Genomic DNA, 23,631 nt, shown 5'->3' with positions numbered 1-23,631 from the left:
ATACCAGACCTAATGATGCTAATCATATGATATCGAGTTTCTGCAAGTTAATATTATCAAGAATATCATACACTGATAAATTGCAGAAGCTTTTGAAATTAAATTTATTCTAAACTCAACAGCTGATTGTTCTGTTCAGAGACCAGTAGACATATCATCTAGATATTCATACTAATTACTCAAAATTTAAGCAACAATAAAAGAATACGACTGATAAATTCAGTAAAGCGTCACAGAATCTGTTAGAGCCTGAAAAATCATGAAAAACCTCATTACTGTATACTTCCATCTGCAGCTGCTAATAACAATTATCAAGACACATCTTCTTAGCCTGGTACGAGTTCTCCTCCGATTCCAATTTTCTGTGCCCAAGATTGGTTGCATTGTCCTGGAATGGCTCCTCGACGTGATTGGAATCAATACAAGCCTTGATCCAATCCGGGTCAAATCCATCTAGACAGTCCCAATAGAAATCCATAGGCATAGCACCTAGGTCGCCTAAACCCAAACCCCTGCCAAAATCACCCGACCCTTGAACACCATTGTTGAATTGAACAATTGCAGGCCAGTCCTTAACGCCACTATCCACCACAGCCAGACTCTCTACAGTCACACTGCCCGTCCCCTCGACATTCTTGCTGTCCTTTTCTTCTTCAAATTGGACTTCTTTACCACTTCTTGAAACATGATCACCAATTCTGCCACCAGGCTTGGGAGAAACCGTGGTTTTCTTAGCAGAATCATAAGTAATCCTACAAAGAACAATAGTATCCTTAAAATTCAAGCCCTCATTCACTCCAGTCAAGCTATACTCATGCATACTATAATATCCATCGCCAATTTCTTCATTACCAACCTCATTGATCACGAAAACCAAATACCTCTTCTCCCCAATCACATTCCCCTCCCCATCCTTAATCTGATCCCTCTTAGTCTTGGCAACCCAAGTTCCACAGCCAGCCCTTTTCGACGTATTTTTCGAGCCACTACTGCTAGATATCTTCGATAACTTCGCAAACACATACATGAACTTCTCACTTGCCTTAACATGAGGTGATCTAAGCCAGAATTTATCATCATTAGGATCAAAAACACTCCAAGGACTACAAAAAGGCCCATAAACCTCCTTATCTCTGACCATATTGCATGGGAGTTTTCCCCCCATAATCTTAGGCTTGAGATAATCAGTAATCAACTCTTCATCAAAAGGGTCGAACCTGAATGCTTTCACAGGCCTAGCTTCATATTGCTCTGCCATGATCATCTTCTTGATAATGTAATGAACAGGTTATTTCTATTTTAATTTGAGAAGTACGATTAACAATTAAAGAGCTTTTTCTTGCATGATTATGAGAAGGGTGTTTATATATACACTAGTAGAATTGTAGAATTACTCTTTTCGATTTAACATAGGATTTGATTTTAGAAGTTTCGTTGTGTGAACACTCGAGACTTGATTTCAAGGTGCAGGAGGATTCGTTTTATTACATGATACCGAGTTTCCTTTTTAGTTTTGTTTAAGTTTAACCTGGTTTTTGTATGTTTTGAAGTATGTAATGGAAAATCAATTGAATTAAGTTTTATATTTTGTTGCTTCAAAAATAAAGTTTTACTTCCTTAAAAAAAAAGAATTACTTTTTTGTATTCAATCTAATCTGTCTACTAATTTAACAATTATAATAAATTTAGTAGTTTATTTTTTTTTTTTTTTTTTTTTGATAAAAAGGAATCAATTCATTAATCAAAAGCCATACGACATCTACAAACACAATCGAAATTGGACAGACGCTGAAGAATATCGCTGTTGAATCCTTCCTTCTTGGAGAGGCAACTAAGCGATTTGAAGATGATTTGAATATATACATTTGTTTCCATCTGATTGGTTTTCACCTGAATGTTCTGAACAATCGACCATAGATGCGATCCCATAATAACCTTCAAACCTGAATCAAACCCATGAAAATCATGCCGATCTATAACCTCGGTCATGGAAAACATCAAAACACACCAAAACAAAACAAACCAACTCTCACAAGATGGAGAGACTAACAAAACCCAAATAAATTGGGAACTTATTGAATGAAAAATAAGATTTCAAAACAAGAAAGTAGAAAAAAAAGAAGAAATCGGGGCTTTCCAACGGTAGAAACCGATGGAAGCCCCTTCAAAAATCTGTGATGGAGGCTAGGGTTTTGAGAGAGAATGAAAGAGGATATATTATTAAAATTTATAAATTTAGTAGTTTATTATTACATGATATTAGTATTAAGGGGTCGTATGATTTGCGTAGTGTTATTAGGTCCAAATGAGAAATCGGTTTAAGGTTATATTGTTTAGGATATCATATCTGATATCATTTGTGTAGTTAGTACTGTAATCAATATATTTAATTTAAAAAATTAAATTATTAATATTAATTGAAAATATTAATAAAATTACTATTATTATATATTTTTGCATCATTAATTATTCTCAATTCAACATTAATATTTAATTATTTAAATATAGATAAAAAATCAAAAATGAAGTTGATTCTCGCATCTCCATCTCGTGCTCGATTTTCCTATCGATATCAAAAATCTGGGGTTAAAAATATGAGTTTAAATATTATTTTTTGCAAGCTAATACGAGTTTGGAATGAACTAAACTCATACATGTTCTCTAATTTCCGTGAAGTAAACAACCGTCTTAAGTGGCCTGAACTCGCAAATCTTTCTTCATAAAATACTAATTAAAACATGTGATTTTTAATCATGGTTATAGAAATCAAGAATGTGAACTTATTCAAACTAATGTCTTATTATGACTCATGGATTAGAGTATGTCGTTTAGTTGTAGTTTACCTTGTTCATGTAGTTTGCAGGCTATTACGCGAGCTCATGGATTTATCTAGTGCAGGTAGCGGCTGTGGGTTCCTACGTAAAAAGACAATAATAAAACGGTTTTTCTATGATGTGCCCATGAGCACATACTAAGCGTGGAAAATTTTGTGCTTAGATTATTTTGATTGGTTCTTCTCTCTTGATAATGGTGGATCCCCCCGCAAATACACCAACCATCCCAATCAAAATCTCCCAAATACAAAAATTTCCGCGCTTAGCATGTGCGCATGGGCACACACTAGACAAACCGATAATAAAATTCTCATATCTTTCCAATTTCCCAAAATCTCGAAAGAGTTTTTTGAATTAATTTCAAATTCTCAAATGATTCATATAATTTAGAATATACATTTAATCAATTTTGTCATATACATATTTTATACAAAGTTAGAGAATGTTCCGGGCCCCTATTATTCTTTTTATTTCTTTAGAATAATAAGAAGAGAATAAATTATTAATGTAAACTAATCTCTATGCATAAGTTATACTAGTGTAACGGTCACAACCCTTTTTAACACACAAAATAAAAAATCCAACGGAGCCAACAATTCAACCAAACCCTACCATATTCATACGCTCCCTCCACATTCATCCCTTTAAAATGATCACAATTTCTCAGTTCTAACCCATCATTATATTACCATAATCAAACACTAAATACCCATTAAATTCTAATTCAAGAAAATCGTAATATTAGTACTATTTTTTATCAAATGGGGGGCTGCTTTCTTGGGTGGTTCTTGAGTTCTAAGCGTCGGAAGCGGAGCAATTCCGGGAGCCCTCGTCGGAAAGTGAGTTTTTCTGATGACCCTTTTGTGGAATTCGTCTGTCTTGTTGATGGAATGTAATGTTGTTTTTTTTGTTTGTAATGTACTAATGTGTGCGTTCTTGAAATTTTGTGTTGATTTTTTATGTAAGTTGAAATTTTGTTTGGTTTTGATTGTGGAAAGTTTTATAATGGGTTTTGCCTTTTTGGTTTTGTAGATAGATGGAGGTAATGTTACTAGTGGTGATCAAGTAGTGCGTGCCCCCGGAAAGGGGACTAATTTAGTTGCAGAATCGAGGTAGATTTTTTTTTCTTTTCTTGTTTCTTTGTGTGTGTGTGTGTGTGAAGATGATGAAATTGGAATGTTTGGAGTTTTATTACGGTTTTGGAAAAAAGTTGAGGTTTAGGAAAAGCTCGGTTTTGTGATTTTTCTATGGTGTTATTTTTAATGCAGTGAGAAGTGTATGGAGAGTCAATTGAGCTTGATTAGGCAGAAGAGGGTTACGTTTGACTCGAATGTTGAGACCTTTGAGCATGTTCCTTTTTGTGGAAGTACTGATTCACTAGTGGAGAGCAACAACGTGGTTGATGATGAGGGGGAGAATGAAGAGGGTATTGGTGATTCAAGTGATTCTATAACATTTTCACTGGGTGATACTACTATTTCCGAGGTTGGATCTTACCCTAAGAACAATGTGGTTGATGATCGGGGAAAGACTGAAGAGGGTATCGGTGATTCGAGTGAATCTATAACGTTTTCTGTGGGTGATGCTACTATTTCCGAGGTTATATCCTACCCCCAGAACAATAGGTATCAAAATTGTGGGGATACTGATGATGATGCTATAGATTCCGAATATGAGGGTAGTGTTGTAAGTGACACAGATGATGATTATGATATTAAGAGTGATGGTGAGGGTATGTTATGTGAAGAAGTTTGGTCGGAGGCTATTACAACTGCATCATTGGAGTCGATAAAAGACATGTCACTGACAGGAGTGGATTTGCAAGAGGTAAATAGTCCTTTGGAATCGAGAACAGACATGTCACTGACGGGAGCGGAAGTGCAAGAGGTGAATAGTCCTGTGGTTTGTTCTGGATATTCTGAGAATGTGATGAGTCCAGTTGAGATTCTTAATCAATGGAAAGCTGCAAATTCAAAGGGGTTGCAACCAATGAAGGCACAAGAGAAGGAGAATTTGGCTGCAGATGGGGAAGCACCTCGTATTTCATTTAGTTCTGGACCAAAAACCAAAGAGTCATTATCTAGTTGTAAGCCTTCGTCAGATCATCCAACTGAGAATCAAAGTAATGATTCAGGTATCGAATCTAGCCTCTCGAATTGGCTGGTTTCACCTGATATAAAGACCAGATCAGGTGAGGAAACTAAGAATAGTATCTCCCGAGGATCACCTTCAGTTAGGAACATAGAAGACAGACCAATATTAGGTGCGTGGACACAAGAGGAGGTCAAGCTTTTTTCAGCATCGCCCTCGCCTAGAAAGTCACCAAGACGAAACCCTGATGATATGCCTATTATAGGCACTGTGGGAACCTATTGGAAACATGAGAATGAAGTCGAGGATTGTGGCTCTGCTACTTCTTGTAAAAAGAAGAATTCTGGTTCTCCTACTTCCTATAAAGGCATACCAAACACAACCAGCAAGTACAGAGAGGTATATATATGTACTGACTACTTACGGCTATCCATTTACAGGCATGTGTGCTAATTCTGTCTGTTCTCAATATGCAGGACAAGAAAGTACGCTGGCATTCCACCCCTTTCGCGAAAAGATTGGAGAAAGCTTTAGACAGCGGTGGTCCTGAAGAAGCTTGATTGATTCAAGTAATTTTGCAGAACGGTTTTTGAGCCTTTATTTTATGCTTCTATAGTCTAATAAGTTCATATACCTGAGTCCGTCGTTTAAGAATTGTAAGAAGGTTTTTGGGGTGGATTGTTCATATATATAGCTAAAAGATCTTAGTTTGCATTAAGCAACATGTGTGCTATCTTTTAGTGCAATTGATAAATATGCAAGAAACACATTGTATGGCGTATGCAACTTATCTTTTGCTGATATGCAACTGCAGTAAACATAATTAGACTGGAGATCTTAATGCTTGCATGCGAATAGAATACTTTATGTTTATTATGGTGAAATTGTTAAATTGGCAAAACTACAATTAGCAACATTGATAGTTGGTATTCCCTTTCGATCACCGAGATGAATAAATTATTCCTGAGATGAGTAAATCATTCCTGCAAATGCTTAGAGTGTGTTTCGGGTATTCACTTTCGATCACTGAGATGAGTAAATTATTCCTGCAAATGCTTAGAGTGTCTTTGGTTCTCGTGGTCCTAACGAGAATGGTAACCTCGTCCTCATGCCTGATTAACTGGAATAGAGTCCGATTAATAGAAATAGTAACCTTGCTACTGAAAAATAAAAATGGAAAACATAAACAAAAAAACTCTTTAATAAGATTGTGGAATTATTACAAATAATTAGGTAATCTCCAAAATTTACGCATTCTGCATTTTTAGAGCAACCCCAATGGTCTTACCTATTTTGAACCCCTAAAATATAATAAAATAATGATTACCTAAAATATAGGTAAGCAAAAACTTGTTTTCCTCCAACGGTATTCCCTATAATCATCCCTATATTTGAAAAAAAAAATATTTTATTAGAACTTTTACTATGATGGGGTATATAAAAAAGGGAGGGAAAATGAAAAATGAAAGAAAATGAGAGAGGAAGATGAGGCGGAAAAAATAGGGGCTTACTTATCTATCCCTTAAAGAAAAGGTTTTGTTTTCTCTCACCTAAAAATTTTAGGTAAGGAGAGTAGGGTTGGAGTGAATAATTTTTACTCAAACCCCTGTTTTTATCCACGTAGGCTGATTATAGGTAAGGGAGATGTTCCGTTGGAGTTGCTCTTAGGCCTTTAAAATAACTATTCCTACGCTCATTGGGCCTTTGGGCCGGACTACCTCTATAACTTTGAGATAAAAAGTGGGTGTTTGGCTAGCTTCTAATAACTTATAAATCACGGTATCCAAACACTTCTAATAACTTAGAAGTTTAAATTAACTTCTCACTTATAATCTACTTATTTACTTTAAGCAATAAATCACTTTTTTTAAGTTTAGCTAAACGGCCCCTTATTATCACTTGTGAAATAAAATCTCATTATATGTTTTCCATCTGAAAAATCAAGAACGAATCTACGTTTTCCACGAGACCACAAGCAGTTATTTCCTTAATTCGAAGACTCCACAGGCCAGAGAATATGACAATTGTGTTTGCAAATTGTGAGAAAAATAATCCTAACAACTCAGAGTAAGACAACATTCCATATATTTTCTAAGCCTTTCTAAACTCAAGTCCAACAAGACCTCACCTATAAGAACTTAGCAGAAATTAATCTCAGAACAAAACAAATAAAGATTCTTCCAAGTCATGGCTTACATCAGGATTTCTATCAAGTAGCAGCCATTAATAATCAATAAATTAATACTACTAAGTAATATTTAATAAATGGATTATTAAGTTTATTCCTTTGAAAAAGAACATGATTTGCAGGCCACAATACCTTAGCTAAGGTGGTCTGATATAATTGCAGAGCTAAGTGCTTGAGCCTCATTTGAATTAAATATTTTAAACTAATCTTGTCATAAAATTATTACCATTTGAAGTTAATTACCCACTATGAATTCATTCAAGATTATCTCGATTAAGCAAGTCATAACTTCGTAATAGTATGATATTGTTTTTTTTAGGCAAATGACTGTTTATTAACTAATAATCTGCTAGTAGTGGGTGTTTAATATTATTTTCTAGGTGTCCTTTATGTAAGGTTATAATTTGGAGTCTATTTCACTATCATATAAATCTAACTCCACTAGATACAGTTTCTGCTCATGTGTGCATCTAACTATACAGCCTTTTTGTAATGTGTTTTGTAAGGGAATTTGCATTTGTTTATGCTACAACACCAACCAATATAATATTATGAGGATGCTAACTCTGACCATATTTGTAATAACTTTTAGGCCACAATGTCAACTCTCCATCTTTTGTGACAGCCAATTGCTAGGTTGGTTTTAGGTTTGTTTATATCAAAGTGCATTGCATTAGGTATGAATCTTTACAAACTTTTTTTAAATAAAAAAAGAAAAATTTGTCCCCCACCTATGATCATATCATTTTTCACAGGACTAGATTCTTGATCTCATCTTGAATTTAGGGCCTGTTTGTTTAAACTTCAAGTCGGGGGCTTAAAGTGATTTTCGACTTTAAGTTATACCTTCTGAATAGTCTTTTTGCTTTTCCTGTGTAGGCAACATGTATATATGTTAGCAGAAGAGGTTTAAGCATCAGAAAACTTGTAATATGACCTACAGATGGGGACATTTCAAAAACCTCTGTTTGTTCTAGTTCATATTCTTTCGCTGTCTTTGTTTTTCTTGAATGTGACAGCATCACCAAGAACAGAAGCACAAGCTCTTGTGCAATGGAAGGAGAGCTTCTCGTCTTCTTCACTCGATTCTTGGTCCCTCTCCAACTTCAGAAACTTCTGTAAGTGGACTGGCATTAGCTGCAACTCTGCAGGAAGTGTGTCCAGGATAAATCTTCATGATGCCAACATCACCGGGAATGTTGCACTATTCAGTTTCAGTTCATTTCCAGATCTCACGCGTCTTGATATCAGCAGCAACCATTTTGATGGTCCACTGCCATCTATTGGTACGAGGTTCTCTATGATCACTTACTTGGACTTGAGTGCCAATACTTTTGAAGGTGGCATACCGCCAGAGATTGGAAATCTGAAAGAGCTCAGATACCTCAGCTTTTATGACAACAGTCTCAACGGTACCATTCCATACCAAGTCAGTAAGCTTCAAAAGTTATGGTACTTGGACCTGGGGTCAAACTACTTGGCAACTCCAGATTGGTCCAAGTTTGCTGCGATGCCTCGGCTGACACACCTCAGCTTTTTCTACAATGTGCTTGACTCAGAATTCCCAGATTTCTTACTTAATTGCAGGAACCTAACTTATCTTGATTTGTCATCAAACCTACTTACAGGTCCTATACCTGAGATGGTCTTCAGCAATCTGGATAATCTTGAATATCTCAATCTAACTGACAATTCATTTCGAGGGGCTCTGTCAGCAAATATATCCAAGATATCCAAGCTAAAGGATCTTCGCTTGGGAAGGAACCAATTCTCAGGTTTTATTCCAAATGCTATAAGTTTGCTTTCTGATCTTCAAATCCTTGAATTGTATAACAATTCATTTGAAGGAAACATTCCTTCTTCGGTTGGTCAACTAAGCGAGCTTCAGCAACTGGATCTCCGAATCAATAAATTGAATTCTACCGTTCCACCTGAGCTTGGCAAGTGTAATAAGCTTACCTACTTGGCTCTAGCTGGGAATTCATTTACTGGGCCCCTGCCTTTGTCCTTCTCCAATTTGACCAAATTATCTGAGCTAGGTTTATCTGAGAATTCCCTCTCTGGTGAGCTCTCTCCAGATTTAATTTCTAACTGGACTGAATTGACATCTTTGCAGCTTCAAAACAATCACTTAACCGGATATATTCCTCCCGCAATTGGTAAATTGACAAATTTATCTTACCTTTTCTTGTATGGTAATAGCCTCTCAGGACCCATCCCTTCAGAGATCGGAAACTTGGCATATCTGGTCGCGTTAGACCTTTCAGCCAATCAGCTTACCGGTCCAATCCCACCAACAATTGGCAATCTTGCCAACATTGGGGTTATTAATCTCTTTTCCAACAAGCTCAGTGGGACAATACCACCTGAGATAGGAAACTTAACAACGCTGGTAACTCTTGATCTAAACACTAACCAGTTGAATGGAGAGCTGCCCAATACCATTGCTGACCTCCAAAATCTAGAGACACTTTCACTGTTTACCAACAAGTTTTCAGGCTCGATTCCGAGTGACCTAGGAAAAAACAGTCTCTTCTTGGCTAATGTTAGCTTTTCCAACAACAGCTTCTCTGGGGAATTACCAAAAGGATTATGCAGCAGTTTTCTTTTCTCTGAATTTACAGTGAACAGAAACAACTTCACTGGACCTTTGCCAGATTGCCTGAAAAATTGCTCAGGACTAACAAGAGTCCGCCTGGAAAGAAATCAGTTTTATGGCAATATTTCAGAAGCATTTGGTGTTCATCCAAATCTTGTTTTCATGTCTCTAAGTTGGAATAAATTTACAGGTGAACTATCATCCAAGTGGGGAAAATTCGAAATGCTCACAAATTTACAGATGTCAGGAAACAAGATCTCTGGTCAGATTCCACCTGAACTAGGCAACTTGACTCAATTGGGTGTTCTGCAGCTGGATTCAAATGCATTAACAGGTGACATACCAAGTGAACTGGGACAGCTAAGTCGATTGTTCAACCTCAATTTGAGCAATAATCATCTGAGCGGTGAGGTCCCTCAGAGTCTTGGCAACTTGACTAAGCTCCAATATCTTGATTTGTCGACAAATAAATTGAGAGGAAGCATACCAAAAGTTTTTGGAAATTGTGTAAACTTATTGAGCTTAAACCTAAGCCACAACAGTCTTATAGAAGCGATCCCATCTGAACTTGGCAGCCTCTCTCACTTGCAATATGTTTTGGACCTCAGTAGCAATTCATTTACAGGAATCATCCCACCAAGCTTAGGAAAGCTATCGTCATTGGAGAATCTCAATCTTTCACATAACAACCTCTCAGGTAGAATTCCTAATGCGCTATCAGACATGATTAGTTTGCAGTTCATTGATGTTTCCTACAATAACTTGAGTGGACCAATACCTTCTGGCAAAGTATTCGAGCAGGCACTGGCGAATGCTTTTACTGGAAACAAAGGATTGTGTGGAAATGCAACAGGATTGCCCTCTTGTAGTGGAACAACTAAAACTGCAAAGGCAGAAAAGTCCAGTAACAAGGTTCGTATTATAGTCATTGTTCCTGTTGTCAGCATCTTAGTTTTGGCAATAATCATTGCACTGTATGTAGTTTTCTATAAGAAAGTCAAGCAACATAACGATGATTCTAAGAGTTCTGATATTACTGACAACTCGGAGTCACTGATTTGGGGAAAAGAAGGAAGATGTACCTTTAGGGATATCATAAAAGCCACTGATGACTTCGATGAGAAGTATTGCATTGGGAGAGGAGGTTTTGGAAGTGTGTATAAGGCTGTTCTGCTGACTGGAGAGACTGTAGCTGTCAAACGTATCGGCATGCCACAATCTACTGATGTTCCAGCAATTAATCGGTGGAGCTTTGAGAATGAGATACGAACACTGACAGAAGTTAGGCACCGGAATATAATCAAGCTCTATGGTTCATGCTCCAAGTTGGGGTGCCTGTACTTGGTTTATGAATACATGGAGAAGGGTAGTATTGGGAACTTACTGTATAGTGAAGACGGGGCTTTTGAGCTAGGCTGGGATACAAGGCTGAGGATCATTCAAGGATTAGGTCATGCACTTTCCTACTTACACCATGATTGTACTCCACCTATTGTGCACAGAGATGTTTCCCCAAATAATATCTTGCTCGAGTCAGACTTAGAACCACGGCTCTCTGATTTTGGCACAGCAAGATTGTTGACCACGGATTCAACTAACTGGACCAGTGTTGCAGGTTCTTATGGCTACATGGCTCCAGGTATTGCTTTGACTTTCTGGACTTGTCTGTGTTATTATTCTTATTAGCAGTCATTCTCATGTTACATTTATCCTTTTGCAGAGCTTGCATTCAGTATGCGAGTAACAGAGAAATGTGATGTTTATAGCTTTGGAGTTGTGGCACTGGAAATTATGATGGGAAAGCATCCTGGAGAGTTGATATCTTCTCTATCAACTAAAACAATGTCGGAAAATGATCTAGACTTTAAGGATGTACTGGACCAGAGGATTTTGCCTCCCACCGGCACATTGGCAGATGAAGTGATGTTTGCAGTAAATGCAGCAGTAGCATGTACACATTCCACACCAGACTCAAGACCTACCATGCGTTTTGTAGCTCAAGAACTGTCTGCCAGAATTCAAACTCGTGAGCCTGAGAAATTTGGTCAGATTAAACTAAGTAAATCACCAAGCCTTCAGAGAGTAAGCCATGGCATTTTCTTAGACAGCGAGTAATGATGGCATGGGGATACAGGTTCTAGACCTAAGAAAGCATGGAGCTTTCGACTTATGTTCATTTAACATACCAGCTTCTATAATGATCTCTAATTTTGTGTTCCACATTACATATATACTAGCCTGTACTAATTTTGTTTCAGTCTGAGAGAAAAGTTTATTATACAGATATTTTTTACTTTATGCTGCCCAAATTGCTCTTATTGCATCATCTAACTCTCTAAAACAAAAAAAATCGTGACAAGTTAAGAACAAATAACCGAGATCAATCAGAATTTGCGCTTAGCTTCTACCTGCAACTCTCCTAAGTCTTCACTATTTAAAGGATAAGATCTTATATTGCAGTAAAATTATCAGAAAGAGCAAGTAATCTGCAGACACGCAGTCTATTGATATCAGACAAAAGTTTACTGTCCACAAGATGAAAATATTATTTCCAACATAATGATAGTTTATATCAAGAACTGGTGTATATATGCCGACGTGCACTCTATTCGAACTCTCAATCTCTGATAAACAGGGCGGGGAGATGCCACTGACTCGTAAAAGTAAATCTATTGTTTTCTTTAAGTAAACTAAAATCCAGTGTTATATGCTTGAATGATGTGTGTTTACATGTGCAATGGAACACCAACAGTATGCATGAATGCTGTGTTTACATGTGCAAGCTAACTGTCTCAATAAGTTACTAATATTAAAAACTCATCATGTATGAATACAATGTACATAAACATACCTAGAGTAAGGCTAACTGCAACAATAATATACACACACCTGATTTTTCTTTTTCCAATGTTCATTCTTTGGAATGTAAGACTATTGTAAATTTTGTGCAAGTTCGTGATCTGCCTGCAAAGTCAAAAAAGATTCAAGTTTGAGGGCATGATAAAACTGTTAGTAGTGGTCAGTGCTTAAATGTTAAAATATAATATATCTAGCCATGATCCCCTCTCTGATCTCGAGTGAGAGGGAGATTTTAGAAGAACCGATAGCTTAACACTAAATCTCGACATAGTTAAATATACTTGTGGTCTAATCCCATTGTTAAAACTTGGGGTCATTATTACATCTAGTCCATCAGCATCAACCTGCATTTACATAAACTACATTATCTTGACCACTTTCAAGTAGTGTTTTCTTTATTGACTTGCAAAGTACTGTGAGTAAATCTTGTCTAGATCTTGTCAAGCAACTAAGTAAACATTACCATGTAAATGTGCCAGACTTGGCAGCAGTGTTGGCAAATATCACACAAACACATATATAGCTATTGTTTTAAATGAGAATTAATAGAACCTAAAAAGCGCAAGAAACAAAAATTTAAAAGTGCTATTTTTTTTTTCATTCTCCTCGTTCTCTATATGTTCTCCAGTAAATTGATTAGAATATTTTAAATAATCTTACCGCATGAGTTGTGATTTATAGTTGGAATTAGCATCTCGAGGTTTTGTTAGATAAATTTTCGACCGCACTTAGGCACCATCATGCAACACTGGTTTTAGTGCCAAGAGATATCATACTTAAGAACTTATAGTCTGGTGTTAGTGCCCAGAGATATCATACTTCAGAACTTAAGCGAAGATAAATGAAAAGGATCGTGATGACAAACAGAAAGATGCTGAGTTTAGGTCCTCAGATTCAAGTTCATGATCATTTTCATAAGACTGTAATCATTTATTTATGTAAAAATATGTGGCTAAAATATTTAAACAAGGAACTCCAGTAATATAACTTACATATGGTGTAATTTCAGAACCTTTCTGTTGTTCTGATTCATATTCCGTTTGTGTCTTTTTTTGCGCTGCATATAACTGTGTCAGCAAGAACAGAAGCACGAACACTTTTGAAATGGAAAAACACCTTCTCATCTCCTTCGCTTGATCCTTGGTCCCTGAGAAACCTTTGTAAATTGATTGGCATTAGCTCTAAGCCTGCACACTGCAGAAACAGTCTCCAGAAATTAATCTCCCTAATGCAAACATCACAGTGACATCTATCTCACCTTTTGATTAATAGTACTAATAAACTCTCCAGACCAGTCCCTGCAGAAATTGGACACTTGATACATCTGGAGACATTGGACCTTTCCGGTAATCAGCTTTTAGGTCCAATCCTACTAACCATTGTAAAATCTTGCCGACCTTAATGTAATCTCCAACAATCTCAATAACACTCCTCAGTACTATTGCTGATCCCCAAAAATCCAACAGCATTTACCAACAGATTCTTAGGCACCATGTCAAGTGAAATAGTAAAGAACATATAAGACTTAGCTAATGTCAGATTATTCAGCAACAGCTTCTCTGAGGAACTACCAATAGGATTATACAGTAGTTTGTTTTCCCAGAATTCACAGTGAAGCTCAGAACTATAAGAGTCTGCCTTATCTTCAAAAATTAGCAAGTGCATATCCATGGCATTGTCAGACTGAACTTAGGACTTGTACCTTCCGAAGCATGGATTTCTGACTTGCAATGTGCCACGTTTCACGTTATGGACCTCCTTTGTATAATGATGTTGTAATCTTCAGGTACCATGTTCCTGTTCCCAGATCATCACCAAACAGTCCCGCTTGCTAGATAAAAGCAGTTTTCAAGTATTTTAACTCTTAAATTAGCGCTTAGAGAAAATATCTGCAGACCAGCTATATATTCAACTTGTTAGAAAATATTGCAAGTTCAAGCCTTTTAATGTAGCAAGAAACAAGTGAGAACTGGACAATTCAACTGCTACGTTATTAAATTTAACAGGAACATGCAAATATTAGGGTCTAATCAGCGACAAAATCATCATCTCTTCTGCATACAGAAACTTTCATGTTAATAAATGACAGTTTGGTATGATAATTCCTGCATGAAGATGTTTATATGAAATTCTTAAGATGAAAGAGTGAAGAGCCTCCCACACTGCAGTTAAAACACAATCATAGGAAAACATCATTCAGATATTCATATGAGTCTATGACTATATATTGATACTTGAAGGGAAGCTAACAATATGTCCTATAATAAACCAAGGATACACAAACTATTGCTGTTCGTCTTCATGCTCTTCACCCTAAAAGGCTGCTAATACAGCAATCAAAACTGAGAACTTGCTTAAAACTCAAAAATAAAAAGATGAACGCCACCAAGACGACTTGTCTAAGACGAAGAGGACTGAGCTTTATAGCTCCCAGACTGTTCAAAACTAACTTTGGTACTTATATCAGGTAAATCTTTTCAATTCAAAAGGGATGAAAATAAAAATGAACTTAGTCGATAAGTATAACATGGTTTTCTGGTTGGACATCACAACCCCCAGTAACATCAGCCCAAGGATCTTTAGAGGTTTCAGTTTCAGGTTCCGTCCTTGCATCTTTGAACTTCTCAGAACCACCTTCTATTACTTCCAACTCCTCATCAACGTCATCTGGGGAAAGCCTTATTACCTGATGCTGCATATGTGTTGTTTTTGGTCCATCCTGGGCGTGGTTGTTTCCAATTCCTACAGTTGACTGTGCAGATGGGTTGTCAGTTCCAGACTCTTGTTGCTTTTCAAACATCATCTTCAAGCACCGTCCTTGTTCTTCTAGCCGCAACTGCAAATTTTTCTGAATCTGAAAGAGCAAATTTTAGACATTTCAAAATAGGGATGACAGCTATAACAATGTACACTAGACTTAGTTACATTTTTAAGAGGATGAGAGCCACTAAAACAAGAGGCGTGTTGAATTTTTCCATAAGGTGAGGGGAAACATTACTTGATGAGCATGAATGTTATATACTTATGTATCATTCCAATAACAGTACAAATATTATAGAAAGAAGTTAACCACCATTTGGAAAATCCATTCCGATCACTTACACACATTGTAAACACAATTCTCTAAAACCACTAGCTCTAGCATGAATTATTTAATGGCAAGAATTGAAGTGAAACTCGGAGAACTAGAACATGACCATAGATTAGTTTTTTTTTTAACATATGTAATAATAATAATTATGTAATTGGTTACGTATTAGAAGTTTACTAAATAAATTAAGGAATCGAGTACTTTTTAATTCATATGATACGACCCTGTTCTTCATTAAAAAAGCCAACAATGAAGAAAACCAAAAACCAGCACCTGTGCTACAAGGTCGAAAAGGATGACAAACATTGTAGGGTAAACTTTAACTTTTAAGTTTTTTTTTTGTGGGTGCATCAGAGGTCCCAACAGAATCAAAGTACATTCGGAAAGAACTATATAGCTTGAGAAGCAAGATTGCTAATAGCTTATAGCCTTGTACTCAATTCATTCAGTAAATTACTTCTGCAATGATCCCGGATGTGTTTGTAACTGAAAAAAAAACTTCTATGTAAAATATGAGTTCACACCTCAAGTTGTTCATGCAATTTCTTTTGAAGTTCCATTTGCATCCGCAGTGTTTCAGTAATCTCAGAATCCCTGATAAAACAGCAGAGAGAGAGCTAATAAATTCAAATGGACTAGTCATTGTCTAGTAGCTCATCAACTGAAAGGAAAACAAAACTAATAGCCTTATACATATAACTGAATATGTTATTAAAAAGATACAGATGTTTAATTTTAGTGTCCTGGTCAAGGTACAAATTTCTAATATCCACAAGGATTGCAATTTGCACGTTCGCAGGGGATCATTCATATAACACCCATTCAGGCCTGTATTTTACATCAAACTCAACTCCTTAAGGTGACAATATTAGATAAAGCGAGAACAACAATGGAATACATATTAATGCAGAACTTTGTGCAGTTTGGGATATAAATATATATAGACTGAACTCCATAAGTTGTAATGAGATCAAGGCATTGCAGCACTTAACTTAAGTCCTATGGAAGCAGTATTACATTTCAATAACCAGAAATAAACTAGAAGCACGCTTACTTGGCATTCCTAAATGTGGTGAATGGTGACGTTTAACGGAAGTGACCAATGCAAGCATAAGACAGTGAGACACCACCATGGGTGACGTATTCATCATTTAAATATTAAAATATTCAAGCATGGAACATCAGCCACAAATGTAAAATTTGAATATTCTTTAATATAGTTAAACTCACTTTTTCAAGTCATGAGATGACATGACTCCTAGAAGATTCTGGTTTTTGTCTGAAGACCCTGCTTTTAAGGAAGAGAAGAGATCAATATGAGAAGTTCTTCTTAATCACTTTACACATGCTAACTCCAAAACATAAGAAAACATCCCATGTGTTAAATATTGGTGAATTGTAATTAAGTCTAAAGCTCGTGATAATACAGGATTAGCTACCTTCTAACGACTCGGGTTTGTATCTTGTTGTTCGATATTTCTGCAAGATAATTGCAAAAATTGGCAAATGGTTCATTGCAAGATATCAAATCAAAGAATCAAAACACACCTGCAAATGGCTCTTAACATGATAAATGGTCAAACCTTCAACCTTCATTTGCTTCAGCACACCCTTGGGAGTAGCTCCTGTGATTTATATATGAAAGCCATATTAATAGCTATCCTACTTTGTCATGCATTGTGGCAGAATATAGAAGGATAAAAAGATTACTTTCGCTTCCACCAAGCTTGTTGACCGCCTCTACAAAAGTTTCATGCATTTCTGAAGTCCAGCGGATACGTGACTTGTTTGACGTGCTACTTGTGGAGGATAATTGGTTACCACTCATGGAAATTTTAGAGGATGCAAGGGGAATCTGACGCTGTACTTGTGATTGCTGGAAAGCTTGGAGCTGCTGTTGTACTTGGGCCAGCTGCAACGTGCAACCCATGGATGGTGTAGTGCATATTTCTTCAGATGCATGGGCAAGCTGTTCATGTATTTGTGATTTGTGGAGCACTAGGGGCTGCTGTTGTACTTGGAGTTGTTGCACTGTGTCACTAGTAGATTGTGTAGTGCAAATTTCTTTAGATGCAGAAGGAAAGTTCTCATATACTTGTGGCTGGTGGAACACTGGGGGTTGCTGATATACCTGTGAATGCTGATGTACCAGAGGCTGCTGATGCACCTGGTGCATCTGCACTGTGTCATCTATAGATATCGCAGGCACATGATATGGAAACTGAAATGAAAAAGTAAAGTACAATTATTTACCCCATATTTACTAATTTCAAAAACTAAAATTAACTTGATCAATATATTTGTTTTCATGCAACCTTACCTGTAACTCTGAATTAGTGAAACAATTATTTTCAAAGTGATCCCAGTTTGAAGTCAGAGCATCGTTGTTGTTCAGTAATTGATCTAACAAATCACTAGACATACTGCAATCCTCAGAAAGCCCAACAGGACTGCTAACTTTTCCACCCTCTGTATAGTTATTTCCCTCAGCTGTCATAGGATAGTCAATAAATTCAGGAAGCATATCAGAACACCAGGAGTCGTTTTCCTTAGTATAGCAAGTTGATGATGTAGACTGTACTCCAGGTACTTGGTGACAAGAATTATGTACTATTACTGATGTCTGAGAAAAGAATGAACCATTTTCTGAATACTTTTCATGGGGCGAAGCATTACAAAATTGAAGATTCTCCGAGATCCCGGCAGATGTATCTTGTACTAGCAGAGATGTTTCAGCATTTGCTGTCTGAGAAATGAAAGTTTCAGAATGCTTTTCATGCGGTGAGGCAATAGAGAAATGACTTTCTTTAGAGAATCCAGAAAATATGTGACCAACAGTCCCATTATTATAAGAAAGAGGTACAAGGTCTGAAGGACTTGACATAAGTTCCCTCTCCACAGAAACTAATTGATTGTTCAGTAACTTGGGATATTTTTCTTCTTGGACGGTGGCCAGAGAAGGTAGACACGAAGATGGAACTCCAATACTTTCATGGTTACTTGATTGCCTACCACCTGATCTATGGAAAGATAAAAAAGGTTGGGCGTCCATTAATGACCACTTCTGAAAAGACCCTGTAGCAATGCTGGTATATATTAGCCAGGTGTTTTTAATGCACCTCTAGGCTATTTTTGCAACCTACAACAATAAAAGGTCAAAAACGTCATGCACTAATGTGGTGAGCATAGATACTGGCAATAATAAATCATACATTGTGTTGATGTAAATTAATCAACTTTTAACAATGAAGTCTACTACAATCATGACAGTTCCTAACTTCATATAGTTTCCTCAAATCTTCAAGTACCTTAAACTTTCTTCCATGACTCAATGTGGTAGGATGTACTACAGTACTACACAGGTGAAGGGTCCTAGAATATTTATTATAATTCAACAACATGGAGAGGTCTAACGGGGAAAGCAATTACAGACTTGCAGTTAATAACACAGCATCATTTGCATTGCATCCACTCTACCACTTTACTTCAATCGATCACTTAATAACACTGCTCATCTAATTTATATCGTCCCACCTCAGTAAATAACTACTGTCTGTTAAGAAGCTCATTACTCTAGTACCCGGGAAAACAAATGTCACAGATTGGCGTATATGAACTAGCAAACTTCAGGCGCCTTTGCAGCCAGCTAAATGGTTAGGCTCCATCAACAAACTTTGAAAGCATACAGTAAAAATAAGAAAAGACACAACAAAAATAGACGACATTTAGTTCTCAAATATCAATCAATTCATTATTAAGCATCAACATTCAATATAGTCCCCCTCTCCCCCATCTCTCTCTCTCTCTCTATCTCTCTCCCCTCCCTCTCTCTCTCTCTTCCTCTCTCCCTCCCTCCCACACAAACCAAACAAAATCAGGTAGTTAGCACTATAATTCTCATACACCGCACAGATAATAGCAAACAAACATGTCACAAAGAAATCAAACCAGCATTAAAAAAGCACCTCACAAGCATCAAAAAGCAAAAACAAGAAAAAGGGTATCAAAAATTAAAACCTCATACCAAAAAGCAAAACCCTACAGACTGGAACAAAGGGGGCATCAAAACTGAATATGCCAAGTCCAGCATTACCCTCGAGTCAAACAGAATCCCAAACCAAAGCAGCTTCTATCTACAAGAGATACAGCGCTGTGTGTATACATGCGACGAACTTGTACATATGTCAGTGTCCGCCTATGTTTGGACACGCGGGCTTAGATTGAGTCTGACATATGGAAGTGCAGAATGATACATATATATACTTGTGTTCTCGTGGATGTCGCAATCAAACATGGCACACAAAAACATAACTCTTGCTTAGGATATTTTATTTAATTATTTATCGTTTAATATGGTCTTAAAAAGAATAGTTACGCTTTTGAGATATATTAAAATATTTTTTTCTTAATATAAAATAATTATATATGTCAACAAAATGTTTTTAACTTCAAAAACAGTATATATATTGAAAACAAATTCATTTTCCGCGGGAACAGATACCATCTTCATAATCTTGTATATTTTATAGTTAAATTGTTAAATTTTTGTTGTCCACATAATATATATTTCAACCCACTTACAAATCATAATTCATACCACATATTAGATTTATTTATGAATAAAAATATTAAAATTCAAGTACATTGGTAAAAGTTATTATTAATCGTATCTAAGTACAAATTGTGTCTACTTGTGAATTGTGAATTTCAATTTAAAATATTATAAGATCTTTATTCCGCTAAATTTTATATGTTTTTCATCGTTGGATGTGTATTTCAATATATTTATAAAATATTATTTCGTAATTATTTATAAATTTTTTTAAAATAAAAATCAAGGATATGTTTTTCTTAAGAAAACAATCTGAAAAATAAATAATAAAACTAATTTTATAAGATTATTAAAATATGTGTATTATCCATTCCCTGTACACACTGTCCGGTAGAAGGATGGATGAGATTATAAAATTAAATAGACTAAATATTAAATAACAGTATTTGATATAAGTGATTTAAGTCAAGTATAAATAAAGCATAAATGATGATTTCGAACTTAAGGTAAATTGAGTGAAACGAGTCCTTAAAATTGAGTTTAAATTTATTTTATTAACAACTTTACTTTTTATAATTTAAAATTCATTCAATTACTTGATTTAATATTTTTAATCCAAATTAAAAGCTTTCAAGTTTAATATATAATATATCTTCTACTCTTCTTCCACATGAAAGATTTTGGTTAAAATATCCAATTTATTTCAAAGTAAGATAATTTTATCACCGAGATATATTTGTAAACAAAAAGCTGATAATAACAATAGTTTAGAATAATAAATAAAAACGATTTATTTGCAACAATATAGTAACAAATCGTCCTTTTCTTCTTTGTATTCGTTGTAACTTTCTCGCTGCTTCTCGAACTCTGTCTATCGCCGTCATCGCCCCATTCACAATCTCCACAGGAACAAAGTTCCCATTTTTCCGGCATCTCCACGTCATCTCTCCGGCGCTGATGTCTCAACCACCGGTCGGTCTAAACGACTGCTTAAAGCTCCTAAAAGGCGAGCGCGACGAGCAAAAACTCGCCGGCCTTCTCCTCGTCACCAAATTCATCAATAACGATGACGTCAGCTCGATATCCGTTATCTACGACGCCGTCGGCGATGTGTTCCTCACGCGCCTGCTCAACACAGGGCTCGGAAAAGGTAAATTACTCAAATCCGGACTTGATAATCGAGACGCTTACTTACAACTTGCTGTTACTCTGCTTGCTTCGTTTTGTCGTGTTCCGAGTATTGCGGCTTCGAATGAGATGTTCTCGAAATTGAATTTGATTTTTGAGGTTTTGTCGAGAGGAGTGTGTTCGTGTGTTGAGGAATGTTGGGAATTTTTGTTGTTAGTAGTTAATGGTAATAATGATAGAATTAGGGCTTTTGTAGAGAATGGAGGATTGAGTTTGTTAGGATCGAGAATCGAGATGTTTGAGGATGGTTCGCGTGTGATTGAAATTGTTATGAGGCTTGTTGAGTTGGTTGTGAGTGATTATGATGCGGAGGTTTTGTTTGGTAAGTATGCGAGTGAGGTGGCAATGATTGTTGTTGGTGTGGCTAGGCAGTTTGCGGTTTTGCATAATAATGTGAAATTCGAGGCACTTCATTTGTTGTCTGCGATTTTGTCGAGTAGATATGGTGGAGATGTTTGTGATGTTTTGAGGGCGAGGGAGAGTGGTGTGTGGGCGGATTATGTGAGGGTTGGTGTTGTGGCGATTTTGCAGAATCGTGTGGCACCTGCTGAGAAACTTCATGCGCTTATTGTGGCGGAGGCTGTTGTGGGTATAGTTGGTAAGGAATGGTTTTTTGGTCCGATGAATTTGCCTGGTGTGGAAGAGGCTGTTGTGCCGGGGGATAGGTGTGTGTTGCTTGTTTTGGAGTCGTCTAGGATTGAGATTGCTGTTCTTCTTAATGACTTGGCTTATTTGAAGTTTGAAGCTTCGAAGAGTTCTTTGGGTGACAATAATGTTGTTTCGAAGGAAAGGAATCTTTGTGTAGCGTTTTCATTGGTGGAAAATATTGTGAAAATGATTGCAAGTGTTGCTGAAGATGAAGGTGGTGTTATTAGCGAAAGTACTTTTATTAAGATTATAAATGGGCTTAATGAGACGACTGGTGTCATCCTTGAGTATATACAAGATGCGAAGGTTCATGGACAAAGGAAAGGAGATGATCTCCTTGCTTCAGTGCGGGTTATTGGGAGTTATCTTGCAGAAACCCCTGATGCATGCAAGGATAAGGTAACATCACTTTTGGATTTTATGCTTTCGATTGAGGGGGAAGACGAGCAAAGTCCTTTCCAGTCTATCTGTTTTTTGCTTCCTATGTTGTGTCAGATAACAATGGAAGTTGATGGATGTCGTGTTGTTGCTTTTTCCGGAGCGCAAAAAGCTATTGTAAGTTGCCTCATTAAGCTGATTAGTCTTAATGGCGATAAAGCAAAGGATGGTAGTTTGATATATCTGGCATGTGATACACTTATGAACGTTCTGTTAAAGAAAGTAGAAGTCCCTATTTCCTTTGATGGAGCTGACGTAGTTGAACTCTTGGCAACTTTGGTTTACTGGTCGGAGAATAGCAGTCACCACTCTGTTGTTATGATGGCTGCAACTATCTCTTCATTGATTCTAGACTTCACATCGGAGGATGCTCTTCGACACCATCCAGGCTTTGATGATGGCAAGTTGGCTGGTCTCTGCCAACTCTTCAAGAGAAGTATGACTGCTAGTAGTGAGGGTGTGTTGTATGAGGAAGCTGAAGCGGATCTCTATGAGATTGTCATTTCAGGATATTCACGCTGGTCTGAGCGTTTTCCTTGCATCAAGGTAGCAGTTGGAAAATAAATTCTAACAAAACGTTCAGTTGTCCTACGTTCAGTTCTTATCCAGGAGGAGTCTTGGATTAAATATATGATGAGACACTTGATAGGAAGCAACCAAGTCTGGTGTAGACTTGATAATAGGAGTTTGTTATTTAGCATAATACAGTAGCATTTAGCAAAGGCATGATGTAATCCTTAGTAATGTTGGCTGCTATATATTTGAAGTTAAGTTTTTTGGTATATGCTTGTTTGTGAAGATCAGTCTTTTACCACTTTGAATTGAATGTCTAATTTCTTACCTTTTTCATACACTTTAATTGACAGTTTTTTGTGCATGGCAGGCCACTACAATCGTGAATAGACAGTAGGGGTCCTGGTCCCTGGCCTACACATGTTAGGGACTTGTTAATCAACACATAACTTTTTGGCTGTTGGAATTTGGATGAATATCTAACTGTTAGGATTATAACAAAAGTTTAAAAAGTTCAGCGCTATATATTTAAAGTTAACTTTTTTGGTATATGCTTGTTTGTGAAGATCAATCTTTTATCCTTTGAATTGAATGCTAGTCTTTTTTACCTTTTTCATACAGTTTCCTTTG

The 23,631-nt window shown here is 36.6% G+C and overlaps 5 protein-coding genes across 5 annotated transcripts; 3 read left to right on the top strand and 2 right to left on the bottom strand.

The window, feature by feature from the left end:
• Nucleotides 1–298: 298 nt before the first annotated feature.
• LOC108215948 (NAC domain-containing protein 53-like) lies at nt 299–1,258 on the bottom strand. The gene has a single exon (XM_017388592.1). The coding sequence runs from the start codon at nt 1,256–1,258 to the stop codon at nt 299–301; it is 960 nt and encodes a 319-aa protein (XP_017244081.1).
• Nucleotides 1,259–3,404: 2,146 nt separating this feature from the next.
• LOC108214437 (uncharacterized) lies at nt 3,405–5,726 on the top strand. The gene is made up of 4 exons (XM_064089609.1): nt 3,405–3,673; nt 3,867–3,946; nt 4,103–5,324; nt 5,402–5,726. Exons 1-4 carry the CDS (start codon nt 3,596–3,598, stop codon nt 5,483–5,485), a joined length of 1,464 nt encoding a protein of 487 aa, XP_063945679.1. The 5' UTR covers nt 3,405–3,595; the 3' UTR covers nt 5,486–5,726.
• Nucleotides 5,727–7,823: 2,097 nt separating this feature from the next.
• Nucleotides 7,824–12,010, top strand: LOC108211715 (MDIS1-interacting receptor like kinase 2). The gene is made up of 2 exons (XM_017383390.2): nt 7,824–11,351; nt 11,433–12,010. The coding sequence occupies exons 1-2, from the start codon at nt 8,057–8,059 to the stop codon at nt 11,825–11,827; spliced, it is 3,690 nt and encodes a 1,229-aa protein (XP_017238879.1). The 5' UTR covers nt 7,824–8,056; the 3' UTR covers nt 11,828–12,010.
• Nucleotides 12,011–14,774: 2,764 nt separating this feature from the next.
• On the bottom strand, nt 14,775–19,881 carry LOC108215938 (uncharacterized). The gene is made up of 8 exons (XM_064089596.1): nt 19,687–19,881; nt 17,983–18,801; nt 17,373–17,883; nt 17,211–17,287; nt 17,102–17,141; nt 16,893–16,950; nt 16,187–16,256; nt 14,775–15,425 (listed from the first exon to the last, which is right to left on the bottom strand). The coding sequence occupies exons 2-8, from the start codon at nt 18,712–18,714 to the stop codon at nt 15,081–15,083; spliced, it is 1,833 nt and encodes a 610-aa protein (XP_063945666.1). The 5' UTR covers nt 18,715–18,801; nt 19,687–19,881; the 3' UTR covers nt 14,775–15,080.
• Nucleotides 19,882–21,171: 1,290 nt separating this feature from the next.
• On the top strand, nt 21,172–23,052 carry LOC108208074 (uncharacterized). The gene has a single exon (XM_064086110.1). The coding sequence runs from the start codon at nt 21,172–21,174 to the stop codon at nt 23,050–23,052; it is 1,881 nt and encodes a 626-aa protein (XP_063942180.1).
• The last annotated feature ends 579 nt before the right edge of the window (nt 23,053–23,631 follow it).

The sequence above is a fragment of the Daucus carota genome, chromosome 1 (assembly GCF_001625215.2).
Source record: "Daucus carota subsp. sativus chromosome 1, DH1 v3.0, whole genome shotgun sequence".
Taxonomy (NCBI): domain Eukaryota; kingdom Viridiplantae; phylum Streptophyta; class Magnoliopsida; order Apiales; family Apiaceae; genus Daucus; species Daucus carota.
Note: the sequence above shows the minus strand (reverse complement) of the source record. Positions and strands in the feature narration are given on the sequence as shown.

Bases quoted from the DNA above. Each gene is read 5' to 3' on its own strand.
- LOC108215948 (XM_017388592.1), bottom strand. From the start codon at position 1,258: ATGGCAGAGCAATATGAAGCTAGGCCTGTGAAAGCATTCAGGTTCGAC.
- LOC108214437 (XM_064089609.1), top strand. From the start codon at position 3,596: ATGGGGGGCTGCTTTCTTGGGTGGTTCTTGAGTTCTAAGCGTCGGAAG. The intron at 3,674-3,866 runs GTGAGTTTTTCT...TTGGTTTTGTAG, and splicing joins CCGGGAGCCCTCGTCGGAAA to ATAGATGGAGGTAATGTTAC. The intron at 5,325-5,401 runs GTATATATATGT...CTCAATATGCAG, and splicing joins CAACCAGCAAGTACAGAGAG to GACAAGAAAGTACGCTGGCA.
- LOC108211715 (XM_017383390.2), top strand. From the start codon at position 8,057: ATGGGGACATTTCAAAAACCTCTGTTTGTTCTAGTTCATATTCTTTCG. The intron at 11,352-11,432 runs GTATTGCTTTGA...ATCCTTTTGCAG, and splicing joins TTATGGCTACATGGCTCCAG to AGCTTGCATTCAGTATGCGA.
- LOC108215938 (XM_064089596.1), bottom strand. From the start codon at position 18,714: ATGGACGCCCAACCTTTTTTATCTTTCCATAGATCAGGTGGTAGGCAA. The intron at 17,884-17,982 runs GTAAGGTTGCAT...TTTTCATTTCAG, and splicing joins TCACTAATTCAGAGTTACAG to TTTCCATATCATGTGCCTGC. The intron at 17,288-17,372 runs GTAATCTTTTTA...TATAAATCACAG, and splicing joins CAAGCTTGGTGGAAGCGAAA to GAGCTACTCCCAAGGGTGTG.
- LOC108208074 (XM_064086110.1), top strand. From the start codon at position 21,172: ATGTCTCAACCACCGGTCGGTCTAAACGACTGCTTAAAGCTCCTAAAA.